The 19,839-nt window shown below is 41.4% G+C and overlaps 2 protein-coding genes across 2 annotated transcripts; one reads left to right on the forward strand and one right to left on the reverse strand.

Moving 5' to 3' along the window:
* Positions 1 to 149: 149 nt before the first annotated feature.
* LOC132102893 (voltage-dependent calcium channel gamma-4 subunit-like) lies at positions 150 to 17,349 on the forward strand. Its single transcript, XM_059507603.1, has 5 exons — positions 150 to 422; positions 608 to 832; positions 13,511 to 13,594; positions 14,304 to 14,444; positions 15,039 to 17,349. The coding sequence occupies exons 2-5, from the start codon at positions 610 to 612 to the stop codon at positions 15,866 to 15,868; spliced, it is 1,278 nt and encodes a 425-aa protein (XP_059363586.1). The 5' UTR covers positions 150 to 422; positions 608 to 609; the 3' UTR covers positions 15,869 to 17,349.
* Positions 4,980 to 9,307, reverse strand: LOC132103769 (uncharacterized). The gene is made up of 5 exons (XM_059508865.1): positions 9,074 to 9,307; positions 8,625 to 8,701; positions 7,887 to 8,458; positions 6,341 to 7,714; positions 4,980 to 5,551 (listed from the first exon to the last, which is right to left on the reverse strand). The coding sequence occupies exons 1-5, from the start codon at positions 9,305 to 9,307 to the stop codon at positions 4,980 to 4,982; spliced, it is 2,829 nt and encodes a 942-aa protein (XP_059364848.1).
* Positions 17,350 to 19,839: the final 2,490 nt, after the last annotated feature.

Genomic DNA, 19,839 nt, shown 5'->3' on the forward strand with positions numbered 1-19,839 from the left:
AAGTTTTTGCGATTCAAACAGTGGAGCCCTGCCTTTGCTCCTCTCTCCCCAAGTTCTTTAGAATCATTCCTTGCCAAAGGTCCCCAAGTGTTTTTTTTTATGGCAAAGTTGCAGCAGAATATAGTCTCACTCTCTTTTCATTCTTTTCTATCTCCAGGTTTTTTTTTTTGTTTGTTTGTTTTTTTTAATCAGCAATGACCAGAACTGACACAAAGTAAGACTATACACACACGAAGGCATCAACACAAGCTTCTCCATTGTGGTCCAGAGAAACAGTGGGAGTAAACGAGTACAGGAAGGAGAAAAGGAGTGTGCGAGGACAGTCGATGGATGCTGCCCGGATTGAAGGGACAGCACATTCTCATCTGACGAGGAAAAGAAAGATTTCAAAATTGAGTCGAAGGACAGAAACTCGCCGTCAGGTAAGCTCCACAACAGGTACTAAATGATCGTTAGGCTGATGGCAACAGAGGGAAGGAGTTCGGACATTTCTCATCTCTCCACCTCTATACTATCAGTATAAAACAAATGGGAGGAAAGATAAATGAGCAGGCAGTGATGTTTCTTTCATTTGCTTCATTCTTGCTTCTCTCACTCTCTCCCATAGGCATGGTGTGTGAGAAGGGCATTCAGATCCTTCTCACCATCGTGGGTGCTTTCGCATCCTTCGGCCTGATGACGGTGGCTATCGGCACTGATTATTGGCTGTACTCTCGGGCGCTCATCTGCAACAGCACCGCTAACAACTCACAAGAGGATCCCCATAATAAGGAGAAGAAGGACCCCGGGGCCTTGACGCACTCCGGCCTGTGGAGGATCTGTTGTCTGGAGGGTCAGTCTTTACTCTTGGTTATATTGTGGGGGTGGCGTCTATGTGCAGTTATTTGAGAGAAAATAGAAAGAGTTATGATTTATTAACATTTGCCTTCATCCGGGCAGCCCTAGGATAAGAGTTTTTATACAAAAATAGACAAGGCCACAGATTGGAAAACAGAAAATAGTACATCAAATAGAATATGGGACATAATATAGTAACTGATTTTATATAGTTACTCATCATTTTCATAAAGTCTGTAGAATTAAAAATGACTAAAAAGCACGAATCATTACAACATATTTACTTATTCACACACACACACATATATAAATATATAGGAATGTATATTAATAAATATATTTTAATGATGGAAATTATGAGATTAATCAATAACTTTTTTCCTGTTGACAGCCCTAGTTTTTAACAGTAAGAAATTAAACATATATTTGCCTATAATCTTGCGTAAAAGAAAAAATAGATAGATAGATAGATAGATAGATAGATAGATAGATAGATAGATAGATAGATAGATAGATAGATAGATAGATAGATAGATAGATAGATAGATAGATAGACATTCTACATGCTGATTTGATGCTCAAGAAACGTTTTTCTATTATTAGTGTTAAACATAATGTTGTTCTTATATAATATATATATATATATATATATATATGTGTGTGTGTGTGTGTGTGTGTGTGTGTGTGTGTGTGTGTGTGTGTGTGTGTGTGTGTGTGTGTGTGTGTGTTTCAAATCAAATAAATGCCTCCTTGGTGACTAAAGTAGTTAACTTCTTTAAATAATATTAATAATAATGTTACCAACCCCAAACGTTTGAATGGTATATATAACTGCAGTGACAATATAAAATGTTATCTTTATAATACCACACAATATCTCAATATTTATATCTTAGAAAGGAACGGGGCATATTCTTATTTTAAGAGTATAACAAACCCAATCTTTCCAATTGCAAAGATATTCTAATCATACAATTTCTAATGTTTACTTTAATTATTCATCAAATTAATAGGATCTCAAAAGCTTTACATATGGTATATCATTCATGTATTTTCATATTCAAGTACATTTAAATTATTCTAAAAATTTGCCTGTATAAGGGATGAAACTATTTCAAAAGTAGTTAAATTCTTAATATAAATAGTATTTAAGGATAATTAACACACACAGTATCATAAAACATATACACATCTTGAATCCTGATATGGTCATTTACTGCTAAAGAGATTTGAGTCTAGGAGCGAAGCCCAAAAAGCCTGTGAAGGCTTAATTAAAAGGCTAGGCTGATTGCATTGAGAGGTCAACACAGAGGGACAGCAGTCGTGGTCTTAGGGGCCGTTCTTGCACCTCATGCTCTCACTCATCCCTGTGTAATGTGCTCTCCGCTCTGCCTGCAGCCAGCCATTGTGCTTTGCTAATTTAGCCTCATTGCTAAGCTCTTTGATAACAAAGCATTCAATTAAAGATAAGCCTGGATTCCCAATCATCACAGCGACGCGCTTCTCTCTCAGTCATCTCTCTTTGTTTCCTTCTCTATCTCATTAATTTCCCCTCTTTCTTTGCCCCTTTGGTCACTGTAGTGTTACAGCACACTTGGCATAGTTTAGAGGTCAAGGCATCCTTACTTTTTCCCCAGGGATTAGAGCCAAGATGGATGCTTAGTAGAAACGCAATTAGGAGCAGGTGAAGTGGAAAGCGGACATTTTAGATCTGCATAATGAATGTCACAGCTAAACCGGCCCAAACAGCAAATACTGTTATAATATAGACTATTTTCTCAAAATATTATATCTTTGATTTCATAAATGCTACTAATTTATTCTCATATTTTTGACTTTATTCTCAAAATATTTAGACTTTATTCTCAAAATATTTAGACTTTAATCTCATTATTTTAGATTACATTTTTTTACGTGACACTTAAACGCCGTCGTAAAAAAGTAACAGTGACGTGCGCTGATTTTTACTTGGGGTTGGACATTTTTCAACTGTCTGTGTCCAGAAAAAATAAATAAATGTTTAAAAATTAAATAAATTTATAGTGAGTAATAGTGTCAAAAATTTTATGGCAATTTTACTGGGAAATTATTATTTACAATTGTATTAATAGTACAATAATTAAAAAATAAATACAAATACTTTAATAACACTGATTGTCATATATTGAATAGCAACAATGTGAATGTTTCTAGAGTGGTCTGGTGACACAAGGCCATTGTCAAGTCCTTGGTCCTTAAATTCTACAGGAATACATCTCTCCCATGTTGACTTTGCTGAGCTGGCCTCTTTTATCCTCTTGTCCAAGAGAGTGAGGTGCACTTCATAGCCCTCCAAATTGGCACTTTCCACAGGTACATCAGCCGCTTTATCATTGGCTTTTTCTGCTTCCAGGATTGCCACACGAAGTTCACTCCTTCCATACCTCGACCACAGGTTTGTTTGAAAAATGTTTCTTACCTCCGCCAACTTTGTTTCACCTTCATTTACAGATCTATCAATGTCGGCCTCTTGCTGTTCATCAAGACCTGCTCCCTTATCATCAGTCTTAATGTCAGCCTCCAGTCCAATCCTGTAGTTATCGTTGGCTTTGAGCATCTTTCTGAAACAATTATTAAGCTTAGAGAACTCCTCCCTTAACTACACTTGAAGCATGCTGCTTGCTCCTCTTGACATGAAGTTGGCTTGTCTGGTGAAGCTGCTTTTTGCAGTGGTCCTCTCCTTCTTGAGCTGCTGGACCGACTTCCCCAGGACATCTTCCGCCATCTTGACTTCCTCTGCGTCAACAGCTTTTTTCTGGATCTGAAGCTGTTTATCTTTAGGGCCAGGCCGCTCCGCGTGGTTTACAACTGTCAAGTCCTACTCTTGTTCAAATTTCAAAGGACACATGGACAACTCAAATTTCCAGCTCAATCAGTTTTTTTTTTATGCAGTTTAAGTCTTTTGAACTTTCTACAGAAGAAGATTTTGTTGTTGTGCCCACTATCACCACATACACCACATTCCTGATCAAACTCTTCTTTCTTTGTGGTTTTTGTTAAGGCAATCTTTCGATCATACTTCTTGTCTGAACGATCTTATTTCTCCACCTTCTCCACGGTTCTGAGCTGTTCGAGTCTCTCTAGTATTTCTTCTTGACTTTTCAGGAACTTCAAGAGCATGACAAAGTGGTTGTCTGATGTGACATTGTTTCTGGGTTCAACCATGAACATCACCCAGTCTCTTTTAATAAAGTCAGGCAACTTACTTTCAATGGTTTTAATTACCAATGGGTTCTTTATGGCTCCAGAGTTTCCCAACTTGGTGAGATCTGCTAGGGCCTTTTCCACTGATTGTATGAGGTCAATGACCTTTCTTGGCTGGTTCCCTCTCACATGAGGCACCTTCTCCAGCTCTTCAAGGATTTCCACTGTGATGGTTGACTTGTTGCCATATCTGTTTTCCAGGATTCTGAACATATCATCGGCAGTGGTGTATGAACGGGACTAATAGATCGGTAGGGGTGTTGATGCTAATCCACCACGGGACTCCGGTAAGAAGTGTGACAGGAGACAGGGCACTGTTCAACTCTTTATCTGAAGTATTTTAGGTTCACAGCAGATGGCACAACATTACTCCAATCAGACTGGATATTGTACAAATTATGGCCACAAAGTGTTAAATGTGGTCTTTCTGAAATAAACAGAATAAACAAACATCAGTTTACATCTGCTAAATGTGAATAACAGACATGTAATGGAACTAACAACTTGCTACTGTCACAGTATACATTAATCAACATGAGAGGATTAACGGTAGTGAGCATACATATTTGAATCACGGTATATCTTAAATATAACAACATTATAAACAATGCAAGGTTCGATTACACAAGCTGAATATTTAAACCCAACAAAGAAATAAACATAGCTGACCTATAATCAGGAATGATTAAATAAACTTACATTCAATCACGCACATTAACACCTGATGAAAATGGCGGAGCAATCAGCTATTGAAAATGAAAGTGAAACCGGAATAGCGGAACTCACATAAACTAGCGGCACACATTCATAATAATAGTCCTTCCACTATAAACACACATAGGGAATTTAGAACAGCCGCCCCCAGATTAGCATAGCTAATATGTCTAATGATAAATTCCCTAGTCGTTGGAGTCCGCTTCACCTCCGTCCGGAAGTGCCGGAAGTCTGACAAGTTTGGCCACAGGTTGTAGGTATATGCCATCATTGACCTGTACTTGAGCTGACCTAACGTGTCCATCAGCACTGGGTATCAGTTTGACCACCCGACCAATTGGCCATTGGGCTCTGGGGAGCTGCGGGTCGATTATCATGACCACCATGTTCTCAGCTAGATCTTGAGTTACCCGCTGCCATTTCTGGCGAGTCTGGAGACCCGGTAGGTAGTGTCGTGTAAAGTAAGACCAGAAATGATCGATGATAGTCTGGGAATGACGCCAACGACGCTTGGACAAGGGCTCAGGGGTGTAGACCACCTGGGGAAGCGAGGCGTCTCGCCGCCCCATGAGAAGCATATTTGGGGTAATTGGATCCAAGTCTGCCACGTCGGATGAAACGTATCCCAAGGGCTTGCTGTTCAGGATACCCTCTACTTCAATCAGTACAGTCTGAAGGACATCTTCAGGCACAGACTGACTCCCGATGACTACTCGTAGTGCAGACTTTACAGATCGGATCTCCCTTTCCCATGCACCTCCGAAGTGGGGTGCGGCGGGAGGATTCATCCTAAAAGTTATCTGATAGCTAGCCAGCTGCTCCTGCAGTCTGGGCTCCATCTCCTTGAAAGCTTCTCTTAGTTCGGTCTCGGCTCCCCGGAAGTTAGTTCCCTGATCTGATATGATCTCACATGGGGTTCTTCTACGTGCTATGAAGCGCCTTAATGCCAGTAAGAATGCATCAGTGTCGATGCTGCTAAGCAGGTCAAGGTGAATGCATCTGGTTGTCAGGCACTTGAAGATGACGCCCCATCGCTTCTCCGTCCGACGGCCAATCTTAACCATGAATGGCCCGAAGCAGTCGACTCCAGTAGAGAAGAAGGGGGGTTGGTACAATCGTAGGCGAGCTGAGGGTAAGTCAGCCATAATAGGTAGAGTCGGCTTAGCTCTCCACTTCTGACACTCTACGCACTCTCTCTGGTGTCGTTTGATGGCTTGCCTGCTCCTTAGGATCCAGAAATGGTGACGTAGCTCTGCGAAAACCCTATCAGGTCCTGGATGGAGTAAACACTCATCAAAGTCCTTAACGATGAGTTTTGTCACCTGATGATGGGGATCTAGAAACACTGGGTGTATCTCGGTTTTGCTGAAGCCATCCAATCGCCGTAGCCTACCTCCCACACGAATTAGACAGAACTCAGGGTCGAACTCGGGTGCAAGCGTGTTCACACGGCTGGCTGTGGGCACCTGGTTCCCTGATTTTAAAGCCTTGAATTCCTCTGGGAAGGATTCCTCCTGACATTGACTCAAGTTGAGAGCTTCTGCACGTCTATATTCTAAGGATGCTTTACTAGTATCTTGGGCGGCCGCCCCATGGAGGGACCGGTAGGTCGCGTCGACTAAGGCACTCCAAGAGGTATACTGAGATGCATCAAGCATGTCTGGATTTCGATCGTTCGTGACTAATCCACAGAATACGGCTTTCCTTGTTTCTGAGGTATCCTCTCTGACCTCTACAAGGGGCTTAACTGGCCAATGGTCTGGCGGTTCACGGAGGAATCTTGGGCCTCGACTCCACATGTCAGAGTTCGCCAGCTCCTTGAGCATCCTCCCTCTGGTAATATCGTCCGCCGGGTTATTCGAGGAGTCAACGTATCGCCAAGAGTGGAGCTCAGTCAACTCTTGTATTTCTGCCACCCTTGTCCCGACGAACACCTTGTATCTACAGGACTCAGACTGGATCCAGGTGAGCACTGTAGTCGAGTCAGTCCATAATGTCACTGTCTCTATGGCAATGGTTAGCTCCTGTTTGAGAAACTGTGCAAGCTGAGCGCTAGTCAATGCTGCACACAGCTCGAGACGTGGCATCGACAGTTGATGCTTGGGGGCTACCTTAGAGCGAGCCATGACAAAGGTGGTGTGGATCTTACCGTACTGCTCTGCACGGAGATAAGCCACCGACCCATAAGCAACCTCAGATGCGTCGCCAAACACATGAAGGCTTAATTTTGATTTCTCCACATCAAAGTCGGCAGGAAGATAGCACCTTGGAAGCTTGAGCTTACAGAGATCAGGCAGCTCCTTCTCCCATACGTTCCACTTCTCCAACAGGTCTGCAGGAAGATTCGGATCATCCCAATCCCTCGGTTTGGTCCAGAGTCTCTGAACGAGAACCTTGGCTCGGGTGGTGAAAGGAATGGAGAATCCTAGAGGGTCATATTGCGTTGCCAAGACCTTATAAATATACCTCATGGTCGGATGATCCTCTGCTAGTGTACGATGCCTGTAACCCAGGCTGTCTTCTAGGCAGTGCCCCATCAAGCCAAGAGCCGGCTCCAATGGGTCTGAATGATTTTGCCGTAACCACAATTCAATGCTCTCTGAACTAGCCTTAGATGGGAGGTGCTGGACAACAGAAGGGATATTAGTGGCCCACTGTCTGATTTCAAAGCCCCCAGAGGCTAAGAGAGGCCTCATCTTGTCAATTAGTCGCTTGGCTTCCTCGGCAGTGGGAAGGCTCTGTAGGCAGTTGTCCACGTAGAAGCTCTGCTCTATGGACTGCAACACTTCCTCATTCCCGAACTGCTGGCAGCGAACGTGCATCTGCAGCGCGAAGGTGGCGCAGCAGGGGCTGCAGGTCGTCCCGAAAGGCAAGACTTGCCATTCATAGATGTCCGGCGGGTCCTTTCTGCGCAATTTTCCTCCAAATAAACCTCAGAAGGGGTCTATCCTCTGGCAGGAGTCTCACTTGGTGGAACATACCACGTATATCCCCACTGATGGCGACTGCGTACTACCGGAACCGCAGAAGTACTCCTAGCAGTGAGGCACCAAGGGTAGGACCTGGAAGCAACTGCTGGTTAAGAGACATACCTTGGTAGGCAAAGGAACAATTGAAGACCAACCTGTATTTGCCGTTATGCTGCACAAGGTGGTGTGGTATGAGCCACGACTCCTCGTCTACCTGCTGGCCTTCTGATGGTACCCTGACAACATACCCTGAGTCAAGGAGCTTCTGTATTTCAGCTTCGTACACCTTAGCCCTTTCAGGGTCTCTACTCAGGTGTTTCTCAGTGTTCCTGAGGCTGGACAAAACGGATTCCACAGTCCCCTTCAGCAGTGGAGCGTTTGGCGCACGAAGTAGTGGAGTAGCATAGCGCCGGACTCCATCAACTTCTACTCGTCGCGTCTTGGTCTCCAACATGTCTGCAGCCATCTGATCCTGTTTAGACCGAGTTATCACTTTCTCGCTGCGGGATGGAAGGACATCGAGCTGCCAGAGCCGTTCAACATGCTGATAGACAGGATCTCGCAGTGGTGTAAGAGAAGTGAACAAACACTGAGATGAAGGTATCTGATGTGGGAGCAATCCATCTGGTCCCTGGAGGACCCAACTGCGTGCGTACAGCAACTGGTCCGCCCGCTGGTCCCAATCTGATGGGCTCCTTTGGGGTAATCAATGTAGGATAATCAGACCCAATTAAAATTAAGGGTTGGACCCTAGCGAAAGATGGAATGGGGATCCCTCTAAGATGGTGATAACATCGCTGGAGCCTCTTGATGGGAAGGTTTGCTCTGTAAGTGTGAACGGGAGGCTGAGCAGAGTGATACCCAACGGTCTGTAGAGGAGGGCGATACGGGTCAGAGACAGCAAACGACTGCCGTGTGGCTTGGTTCGGCATGTGAGCCTGTAACTGATATACAGGGGACACTAAAGGCCTATACGTTGTAGTGGTCAAAGGCAGCTTCACTGAGGTAACAGTATGTGGCAGTGATGAGGTAAGCTGACATGTAGAATATGCTGTACTGAACAGAGCCCCCTGCTGTGGCATTACATGTGGTGCAGATAAGGGGGGAGCACCATGGTATGTCGAAGTAGTACCATATGCAGCAGGAAGGGTGCCTTGTGTTACGTGCCACAAAACTGACTGCTGAGAAATATCAATGTGGGCTGTCTGAGCTTGAAATGACTGGCCTAAATGCGGAAGCGGGACAGATGAGACTGCAGTAGTCTTCGGTCTGACTACAGGTGGTGAAATAGTTTGGGCTTGTACATCTACCTGGAACGTGGGTGATGCAGCACCACTGCTGAATGAATCACACTCGGATGGGCTGTGATACCCTGGAGGAGCTACTGAAGAGCTAAGATAACTGACAGATCTCTCAACATCCAACTGATGACTCATAGCGGAAACTTCTCCATAGATCGATAGATCACCCATGGGCAGCTGCTCCACAGTCGAGACTGGCTCGGCCTGTCCACTGAGGTCGAACTGCGCTCCTGGAGAATCCATTCTTGGTAGGTGGTATGAACTTTCGTGAAAAACAGGGTCTGGTATGAGAGACTTCGGCAAGGCTACATCATAAGCTTGCAGACGTGTGGAAAGCTGACGTGCTCTCGCCTGAGTGCGAACACCGTGTGTCGTATCAGGGGAATGAAGCAGGCTCTGTTGCTCCATATCACCGAAGTGAATATAGCATCCGTCTCGAAGGACCAAAATGAACGGGACTAATAGATCGGTAGGGGTGTTGATGCTAATCCACCACGGGACTCCGGTAAGAAGTGTGACAGGAGACAGGGCACTGTTCAACTCTTTATCTGAAGTATTTTAGGTTCACAGCAGATGGCACAACATCACTCCAATCAGACTGGATATTGTACAAATTATGGCCACAAAGTGTTAAATGTGGTCTTTCTGAAATAAACAGAATAAACAAACATCAGTTTACATCTGCTAAATGTGAATAACAGACATGTAATGGAACTAACAACTTGCTACTGTCACAGTATACATTAATCAACATGAGAGGATTAACGGTAGTGAGCATACATATTTGAATCACGGTATATCTTAAATATAACAACATTATAAACAATGCAAGGTTCGATTACACAAGCTGAATATTTAAACCCAACAAAGAAATAAACATAGCGGACCTATAATCAGGAATGATTAAATAAACTTACATTCAATCACGCACATTAACACCTGATGAAAATGGCGGAGCAATCAGCTATTGAAAATGAAAGTGAAACCGGAATAGCGTAACTCACATAAACTAGCGGCACACATTCATAATAATAGTCCTTCCACTATAAACACACATAGGGAATTTAGAACAGTGTAGGTTGAAAGTCTGAGGTCTTTTGAAATTTGGTCATCAACACTCCCCAAGAGTTGAATTTTCTTAACTTCAATTGATCCGGATGGCTCTCCCTGCTTTTGCAGGCTTTCCCAGTCTTTCCTCCATCTGTGATATTCTCTCTTGCTTCCTTTGAAGATAGGTAAAGAAGTTGGCTTGATTCTCACTATTGGAGTGGATATTGCCGATAGGGGTTGTGGTTTCACTCCAGTACCTTGCTCGTTGATCATCCGTTCAGTGGCAAATTCAGCTTTCCTTAACTCAAGCCTATAGTAGGATGACCTTACGTCCTTTACTCTTCCATTTAATTCGTAATCCATCTCTCCCATGTTGACATTGCTGAGCTGGCCTCTTTTATCCTCTTGTCCAAGAGAGTGAGGTGCACTTCATAGCCCTCCAAATTGGCACTTTCCACAGGTACATCAGCCGCTTTATCATTGTCTTTTTCTGCTTCCAGGATTGCCACAAGAAGTTCACTCCTTCCATACCTTGACCACAGGTTTGTTTGAACAGTGTTTCTTACCTCAGCCAACTTTGTTTCACCTTCATTTACAGATCTATCAATGTCGACCTCTTGCTGTTCATCAAGACCTGCTCCCTTATCATCAGTCTTAATGTCAGCCTCCAGTCCAATCCTGTAGTTATCGTTGGCATCGAGCATCTTTCTGAAACAATTATTAAGCTTAGAGAACTCCTCCCTTAACTCCACTTGAAGCATGCTGCTTGCTCCTTTTGACATGAAGTTGGCTTGTCTGGTGAAGCTGCTTTTTGCAGTGGTCCTCTCCTTCTTGAGCTGCTGGACCGACTTCCCCAGGACATCTTCCGCCATCTTGACTTCCTCTGCGTCAACAGCTTATTTCTGGATCTAAATCCGTTTATCTTTAGGGCCAGGCCGCTCCGCGTGGTTTACAACTGTCAAGTCCTACTCTTGTTCAAGTTCCAAAGGACACATGGACAACTCAAATGTCCAGCTCAATCAGTTTTATTTTTTATTTTGGCTTTGTCAGTTGACTAATCTGTTCATAAGGAACAAATGGCACACCAAAAAGCGAAATGTTGCTGTTGGAGATGTGGTCTGGTTGGCTGACCAAAACTCCCTGAGGGGACAGTACAAGCTAGCTAGAGTGGTCAGTTTCAATGCTGACAGCAAAGGCATAGTAAGAGATGTGCTTGTTAAGACTTTTCCTAGCTATCCTGTTCACATCAAAAAGGCAAACCCCAAAGAAGGGCTCACAAGAGCTAAACAGTGAAAGAACGAAGAGGCTCCAAACTAAAATTCCAGTCACAATTCTTCATAGAGATGTAAGACGCCTTGTCATTTTACTTCCCATTGAAGAACAAGCAGAGGTGTGAAGGGATTGTGTGACCTCTGGTTTTGAAAAAAAAAACAGGAGTGGGAGGTGTTGAGCTGAATCTCTGAAATGAGTCAAAGAACTACACTTCCCAGAGTGCACCAGCAGCAGCAATCTGGCTGCTTGTCACTTGTCCTGTCATTTTCACTGATTTGGAGCACCTGTTAAAAACCTGGAGTTCCTCAGTCATTCAGATAAACTAACTTCACTGAGAAGACACTCCAAGTTCACTTGTAGGTTCATGCCAAAGACGCCAATGGTCAGTGAAATGTTTTATTTACTTTCATGGTGTTTGGAATGCTGTATAACATGTTGAAGCTCTGTTTAATTGATGTGTAGATTGGTTAAGTAACAAATTGCAGCATTGACTTGTTAGATGGGTTCTTTATTCCATGTAAAGGCTTAAATGAGTAATTCATCAGAATACATAATGTTTAATTAAGCCTTCAAACAATTAAAATTCATTAAAAATGTTTGTTTAATTGAAATGGTAACATTTGTTATTTGTTTCTAAAGGTTTACAACCTAATTTAATTAACCGACCAATCAACTGACAAAGCCAAAATAAAACTGATCTGAGCTGGAAATTTGAGTCGTCCATGTGTCCTTTGGAACTTGAACAAGAGTAGGACTTGACAGCCATTGCTGAAAGAACTGAAACGGTGATGCCAGATTCTCCTCCGTGACGCCTTTCCCTTTTGTGCCCTCATCTCTTTCTTACAGACTAAGCTCCATGAAAGAAGGAATATAAAAAGACAAAAACTGCTGTGAAAAGAACCCCCCCCCCCACACACACACACACACACACACACACCTGTATCTCCCTTCGTCTGTCTCATCAATCCATCACATTCCCACTCCATCAATCAACAGGAGTCATGATGTCATCATATTGCGCCTGTCTGTCTGCACTAGAGTGGGTAGCTATTCACTCCCCCACTGACTCCAGGGCTGATTTCTCTGGTGTATGTATATGTTTCCAGTTCCACATCTTAACAAATGAACATGATGAATTCAGAGAATTAGATCTGTATCATGCGCTACAATCCAAAAATGACTTACCTATCTGATTTCAAGAGGTTGGATTGTGGATTAGACCATTAATTTGGCATTTTAGCGGTATTCCTAAATGAGTTTTAAGTGCGTGTGTGTAGATCTGTCTGACTCTCACATTAATGCACATTTTTTTTGTATGTTAGTTTCTAAGTTAAAATGTACCTGTTATAGCAAAACTTCTGTATATTAAAAAAAGTGGCTATAGTATCATTTTAGTAGGAGAAAAATGTATTCTTAATTTAATTACTTAACACATAAGACACTTGTTGTTTTTTTTTTTTTTTAATTCAGCAAGGACAACATTAAATTGGTCAAAATTGGCAGTGAAGACCTTTTATAGTGTTACAAATCATTTGTTTCAAATGAATAATGTTACTTTCTCTTCATCAACTCTGAATGTATAATGGTTTCTGCAAAAACATGAAATAGCACAACTGTTTTCAACGTTGATAATAAAAAGTGTTTCTTAAGCAGTGAATCAGCATATTAGAATATTATGATTTTTGAAGGATCATGTGACTGAAGTAATGACTGCTTAATGAATTAAGCTATACATCACAGGAATAAATTACATTTTAAAATCTATTAGAGTAGGAAAGTAATTTTAAATTGCAATATATTTCACTTTTTTTTTTTTATCAAATAAATAGTCTTGGTGATTATATGAGACTTCCTTCAAAAACATGTAAAAATCCTGACCCCAAACTCTTGAATGGTTGTGTAATGAAAGAGCAATGTCATTTATTTATGCCAGAAAGTGCAGTAAGAGCTTTTAAATGAGGGGTTGATCATGTAGACTACATCTGCAGGAAAGTGTGAGGGGTTTTTATGGAGGTACAGTGATGCAGTTCATTCTCAGATGAGCTCAGAATTACCATATGCGCAGTACGTGCGGGTTGTTGCTAGGATGTCTTACCTCTGATGTTCCTGTCTGTATGCTTGTAGGGGTGAAGCGTGGTGTGTGCTCCCAGATCAACCACTTCCCAGAGGATGCTGACTTTGATCATGATGGAGCAGAATACGTCCTGCGTAAGAGGCTGCCCTTTATTACTACAATAGATTTTATCATGACAAAGGATTTCTGCTGTATGAATGGAATGCAGTTAAAACAAATACCTTTGCCTTGTTAAAGAAACCGTTCACCCAAAAATAAAACATTGCCACTATTTACTCATTCTGGAGTAGTCTCAAATCCTTTTTTTCTACACATTTTTTTATAATCATTTTTTAAATATGTATTTATTTTAAATGCATTTTTTAACACCATGGGAAAGATTATATAATGACAGAAGTTTTCTTTCAAATAACTATATTTTGTTCAGGTTTTCACAATAATTCTGCAAATTCTATGCTTCACATACCCTGAAATGCTTGAAGACATTTCTGTGCTACAGCTTCCTGCGTGCATGTCACACGCATAAATGCATGCATGCACCCAGGTTGGCATTTTGGTTGGTATTTACATAGCATTTGCGTGCACTGTCCCAGCTTGACTGGTCCCAGATGGGATGAAGATTTTTCCTCTGGGGCTGTTTCATATACAGTGCACAATGGTATTATTTAATTACCCAGGTGCATCATTTCAGCGTAATATATCTAAAAATGTGCATAGATATGAACGTACAGTGTGAATGTACAACTGATTCCACTGCACTCATCATGTCTCACGCTTCTAATGCTCTCCGTCTCTCACCCTCCCCCATCTGTCTCTCTACTCCACTGTTCTCTTTCCCTGCAGGAATGGTCCGGGCCTCCAACATCTTTCCCATTCTTAGTGCCATCCTGCTGCTAATGGGAGGAGTCTGTATCGCAGCCAGCCGTTTCTATAAGAGCAAAAGGAACATCGTGCTGGGGGCTGGCATTCTGTTTGTAGCGGCAGGTAAAGTGTGTGCATTGTGTGTGTATATACATTTGTCCAGGAGTAAATGTCAGATTACATCTAATATTTACTTGTACTAGAAAAATGTGTCGTGCACTGTGGTGTCCTGAAGTCTTGGGATTTACAAAACTGCCAATTTAAATAAAGGATTTTAATAGTACAATAAAATTCTAGAATTCACTTTTTTTTAAATGTGTATATATACATTTTCATTAAATTTCAATGATATACAGTGATATATAAATGTTTTTTCAGGAAGAAAAATGCTTAATGAAAGCTTTTGCACTTGTGCTCTAAAACAAGTGGACCCCACTGTATGTCTAGTGTATATAGTCTGCGACAGAAAACACCATAGAATGCAATAAAATGCTGAATACAATAATACAAAATGTATTTAATTGCAAGTCTGTACAGAATGATCCACAATATAAGTGTAAAATGAAAAACATTTGATCTGATAAAACCTAATTACCAGATTGGACTGTGAATGCTTCTGAATCTCTGTTATTCTGCAAACAAAAGCTGCATATCACTGTATTTCTCTGTACCTGAAAGTTTTGATCAATTGGCATGTTTCTGACCATTGATCTTTAGGCCTGAGTAACATCATTGGTGTGATAGTGTACATTTCTGCCGCTCTGGGTGACATTTCCCCAAAGAAGGATGAGGACAAGAAATGGCAGTACTCCTATGGCTGGTCCTTCTACTTTGGTGGGCTGTCCTTCATCCTGGCTGAGATGGTGGGCGTCCTGGCAGTAAACATCTACATCGAGAAGAACAAGGAGCTCCGCTGTCGCTCTCGCACTGATATCTTTAAAAGCACCACTCACGCCATGCTACGGCTCCCAAGCTACCGTTTCCGCCGCAGATCGCGTTCCAGCTCTCGATCCACAGACCCCTCGCGCTCACGAGACCCATCTCCACTGGGTGGCCCACCGGGGAGTAAGAACTTCGGAATGCCCCCGTCTGCTTTACTCTCCCAGGGGCCCATCTCTGTGTCCACTCTTCCCAACCACTCTTCTCGCTCCGCTCTGCCAGGGGGCGATATTTCCCTTTACACCCTCTCCCGAGACCCCAAACTGGGTGGTTTAGGAGGGCTGGGAGCCCCTCCGCTATACAGCACGGTGGACCGTACCACACTATACCAGCTGCACAACTGCTTCCCTAAAGAGAGCGGAGGGGGCGGAGGAGGCATGATGATGAGTGGGACACTGCCCTCGCTCAAATCCCACAATCCCTCAGCTGTCCAGAATTCTTCCAACTCCAACACGCCGCTCAGCAACTCCGTCCCATCCTCCCAGCCTCCACCTTTCTCCTCCTCTATGGTGGAGCGGGAACGAGGGATGGGAACGCTGGATAGGCTAGGAAAAGGTGACAGAGAGAGTAACTCTAACACACTAAATAGGAAAACTACACCAGTGTAGACAGATAAGAGGGCTGGCGTAGATAATGAAGATGTAAAGACTGGAAACACTCACGGCATTGACTAAATGTTTCACTTTATGAAAAAATAAAGAGGAAAAGTATTACAAGCATCTCATAATAACAACAACACTCATGTGTTTTTCAGTACTGTTTTATAACGTGTAATCCTAATGAAACTATAATCATGGGATACTGTGATATTATTTAGCTTGATTTTAGATGTGGAATTTCAAGACGGTGAAGTGTTGTTGTTATTACGACTAAGTTTGATCTGCTAGCTCTTAACATGTTGAGTGGTTCTAGTTCTTAAACTAGAAAGACTGTTTTGCTTTTCAAAGATTTTGACTGCGAGTCCAAAACGTGATACTGAGCACTGCAGAAACATGAGTGTATTCAATATGTGAGAATGAGATTATAATTATTACAACTAACTTTGTGCGAAGCATTTTATTTATTTTAAAGAAAGTTTTATTTTCTACCCTTTGATATCATGCAATTTAGTGTGTAATATCTGTATATCTGTCTTCCAGCTCAGTAGAGAGATCAGCACCATAATTGATGGACTGAAATGACAGAGTTAAAATGAAAAAAGATTTTTATATAAACTTACCATCATACTATTTTTGTCAAAATCACTGTTAGCAGTAGAAGTAGCACTTGTTGAATTGAAAATCTTTGTTTTGGGGCATTAAAACATTCCCTCACTTGGTAAAAGAGGGACAGATGATATATTTGTATATATCCCAGAATAGGGACTTCTATCCAAAACTGTGCTTTTCAAATCGGAGCGAGGGAGGGAGGGAGGGAGGGAGGGAGGATAGGGAAGATTTTGTTGAGCAAATGTATATTATACACAACTGTATTAAAAAAAAGACACACTTTAAAAATCTAGAGTACAGATCAAGGTCTTCATGTATTGAAAAGGGCAGAATGGGTGGGTGGGGCTTTATTTTATTATTTTTTGAATATGTATGAGGACATCCTTGAGCTCTGATTGGCCTAAACTCATATGTTGAGGCATGCCCTGTGTCATTTGTGTATTCCCTTCACTGTCATGTGATCATGACAGCATCCCAAAGGCAAAGCTCCCCTCCAAAAAAAAAAAAAAGTTTTGCTCACTGTGCTGCACCTGACTCCCTTTGAACCGTCAGCTAATCTAAATGAGAGATATTATATATGTGGACATTCTGCTAACCTTGACCTTTATCCATGATCCCGGCCAACAAGAGGTCAACACAGGACATTACACAATAGAGTGCAAATGGGCATCAAATCACAATCTCCTGCGAGTGGGGGTCTTTTTTTTATTCATTAAAAAAAATTGTGAAAAACTCTACACAAGACAGCATTCATGTGGTCAGTTATAAATATTATGTAGATGAGAATAGATATATCTAGAGAAAATATGGTTTATCTTAATGTGTGATAAACTCTAACACTGTATTGCACGAATTTTATATATAAAAGAAACAACAGACAATCTACGAGTGATGTCATTTGTGTGTTTTTAACATCTTGTATCCATAGACGATAACTAAGATGATCTTTTATGGAAGTGTGTTTTCATCTCAAAGTTAAAAATACAAACAGACAATTGAGAGATTAATGTTTAAAATACAGAACTCATTGTAAGGTTATCAATACAAGGTTTTCTGTTTTTATTCTATGTTTATCTATTTTTTTTTCAACTGGAAAAGTAGCAGGGCCTTTGAATATTGTTTAAAACAATAGGGGGCCTTGGAGTCAAAAGGTTAAGAACCATTGTTCTGATAATAACCTTAAAAAAAATGAATAAGAAAAAAAAAGTCTTAACACCTATCTTCCTTTTAACAGTACCTTAAGATGTAAACTAGATATTTTGTAGAATCATATTAGAATTTTTTTTTTTTTTTACTTCTCTGTAATATCGTAGACAATTATTGACCTAATTTTTTCCTAATTTCCAGATGGGCGGGCCATCACTTTCTCACTATTGGAGGACTGTCTAGAGAGGGTTTCATTGTACCCACCCACAAACATGCATTCATTTCAGTATCGACCGACAATTCATAAACCTGTGCCAACAGATCCTGTTTTATCCTGTTTTCCCCCTATGCTCTCGTACACATAAAAAGTGAAAGAACAGCTCGCTAGTCTGACAAGCACTATTAAAGGGCTATATATACAAGCAGACCTCTGGCTTGAGTGTCAGCCTACAGCTCCAATTTCCCAACTCCGCACCCACCCTTACTCCCCCCATCAGATCAACCGACATGCTCTTATGCTACAGACCCGATAGAGATTCACCAAATTAAAAGAGGCAGTAATAAGCACACTGTAGGGCATGTTGAGACAGTTGCTCCTGGAACATGCTCTCCACCAGTTATTTCTGCGGTTTGAGGAAATCTAGATTGTTACACACAGGATGGAGGTTCTAGTTAGACTGGATGATGTCATATAAGTCCTTCACTGAGATTCAGACCTTTCCTCACTTTCCAAATGTACTGGCACTGCATTCACAAACACTCGGGTGGGAGAGGAGGAACGGGACAGCAGACGCAGCGAAACAGCAGCTCCACCCAAACCCTTAGAGACACCTAAGAGCGATCAACATTGAGAGAGAACGTCGAGGGGGGGCATAGTTGACATTCTAGGATAATATTTCTCATCCACTTCAACTTGATGTGCTTAGATGAGCAATGCTCTAATTTTAGACTGAGCGAGTGGCAAAAGAGAAGGAATGAGATTAAGAAACAAGCGAGGGAAGGAGTGCAGGAGACTGTTTTAGGTGAAAGAGATTTAATCCTCAAGCAAACCTAGTAAACGAGTAAGAGCGTGACAAATAGAGAATGACACAAACAACCAAGTGAAGAACATACATAAAAAAAAGAAGTAAGTTCAGTGAAGGACAGTGTGTTAAGTATGAGGGATGTGTCTAAAGAAAAGCTGGGGTACAATATAAACACACAGTATTTACATAAATAATGTGGCTTAACAGTGAGTTTGTATCATCCACATAAATAGATTTCGTACATCATTATTATACACACAATAGAAACGCATCGGCTTCATACGTTTAGTATTAAGCATCATTTTACATTTATATAAATAAACCATCCCAAATCTATGCATTGAAATCTATGACATCAAGTCTGCTGACTGCTAGACCAAGTATAACTTTTTTAAAAGAAAGATGGTACAAGGACACTTCCCAAGTAAAACATTAAATACAGAAATTTGCAAGGTTCATAAAACAACTGATATATTGTTAAACAGTTACTTTCACATTTTTAAATGTGTCCAAAAGTGTAACATTTTAGGATCATTGTAAGCCAGTCGCAAGCATGTGTTATGATGCTAGTGTGCTGATGTCCCCATTTGCTTTTATAACTAGCCTCACTAGCTAAACTTTGTTGGTCAACCAGCTTCAACAAAAAGATACTTCTGGTCAATGAAGCTCACCTGCCAAGTTTTGCTATTAAACAGCAAGGCTATGATGGTTCACAAGCCATCACTTACTAGCATAAACCAACTTCAAAAGCTAGTTATCAGTTGAAATAACAACAACAATAAAGGCCTATTTGCACCAAGGACAACTATATTGGTTACTGTATAAATGACAACTGTAAAGTTTTAATGATTTTTTTTTTCTAGCTGATGAATGATAAAAACACTGACAGCCAGTCAGAATCCACTCAACTTTAAAGAGCTCAAGCATTTAAGCTGGCGTATGACAAAAGCGTATGAGCTCTTTTAATAAACAGAATGTTATCTGACACTAATGACACTTGGTGTGAACAGGCCTTTAGCATTGATAGGATGGCCTATTTTTCCATAAAAACAAAAGTACACTTTTAACCCACAGATACCTGATAAGTCAGTATTATATGCCTAGTAATCAAATAAGGTTTCTTATACCACTGCACAGGGAGAATGCATAACAGCAAAACATGTTGTGTAAATGAAGCCTTTAAAAGACAGTAAACAGATC

The sequence above is a fragment of the Carassius carassius genome, chromosome 24 (assembly GCF_963082965.1).
Source record: "Carassius carassius chromosome 24, fCarCar2.1, whole genome shotgun sequence".
Lineage (NCBI taxonomy): Eukaryota > Metazoa > Chordata > Actinopteri > Cypriniformes > Cyprinidae > Carassius > Carassius carassius.

Coding starts and splice junctions, on each gene's coding strand:
- LOC132102893 (XM_059507603.1), top strand. CDS start 610: ATGGTGTGTGAGAAGGGCATTCAGATCCTTCTCACCATCGTGGGTGCT. Junction 13,595..14,303: donor TGGAGCAGAATACGTCCTGC/GTAAGAGGCTGC, acceptor CTTTCCCTGCAG/GAATGGTCCGGGCCTCCAAC. Junction 14,445..15,038: donor CATTCTGTTTGTAGCGGCAG/GTAAAGTGTGTG, acceptor ATTGATCTTTAG/GCCTGAGTAACATCATTGGT.
- LOC132103769 (XM_059508865.1), bottom strand. CDS start 9,307: ATGGATTCTCCAGGAGCGCAGTTCGACCTCAGTGGACAGGCCGAGCCA. Junction 8,459..8,624: donor CCTCCTCTACAGACCGTTGG/GTATCACTCTGC, acceptor ATTACCCCAAAG/GAGCCCATCAGATTGGGACC. Junction 7,715..7,886: donor TTGTTCCTTTGCCTACCAAG/GTATGTCTCTTA, acceptor GTTTATTTGGAG/GAAAATTGCGCAGAAAGGAC.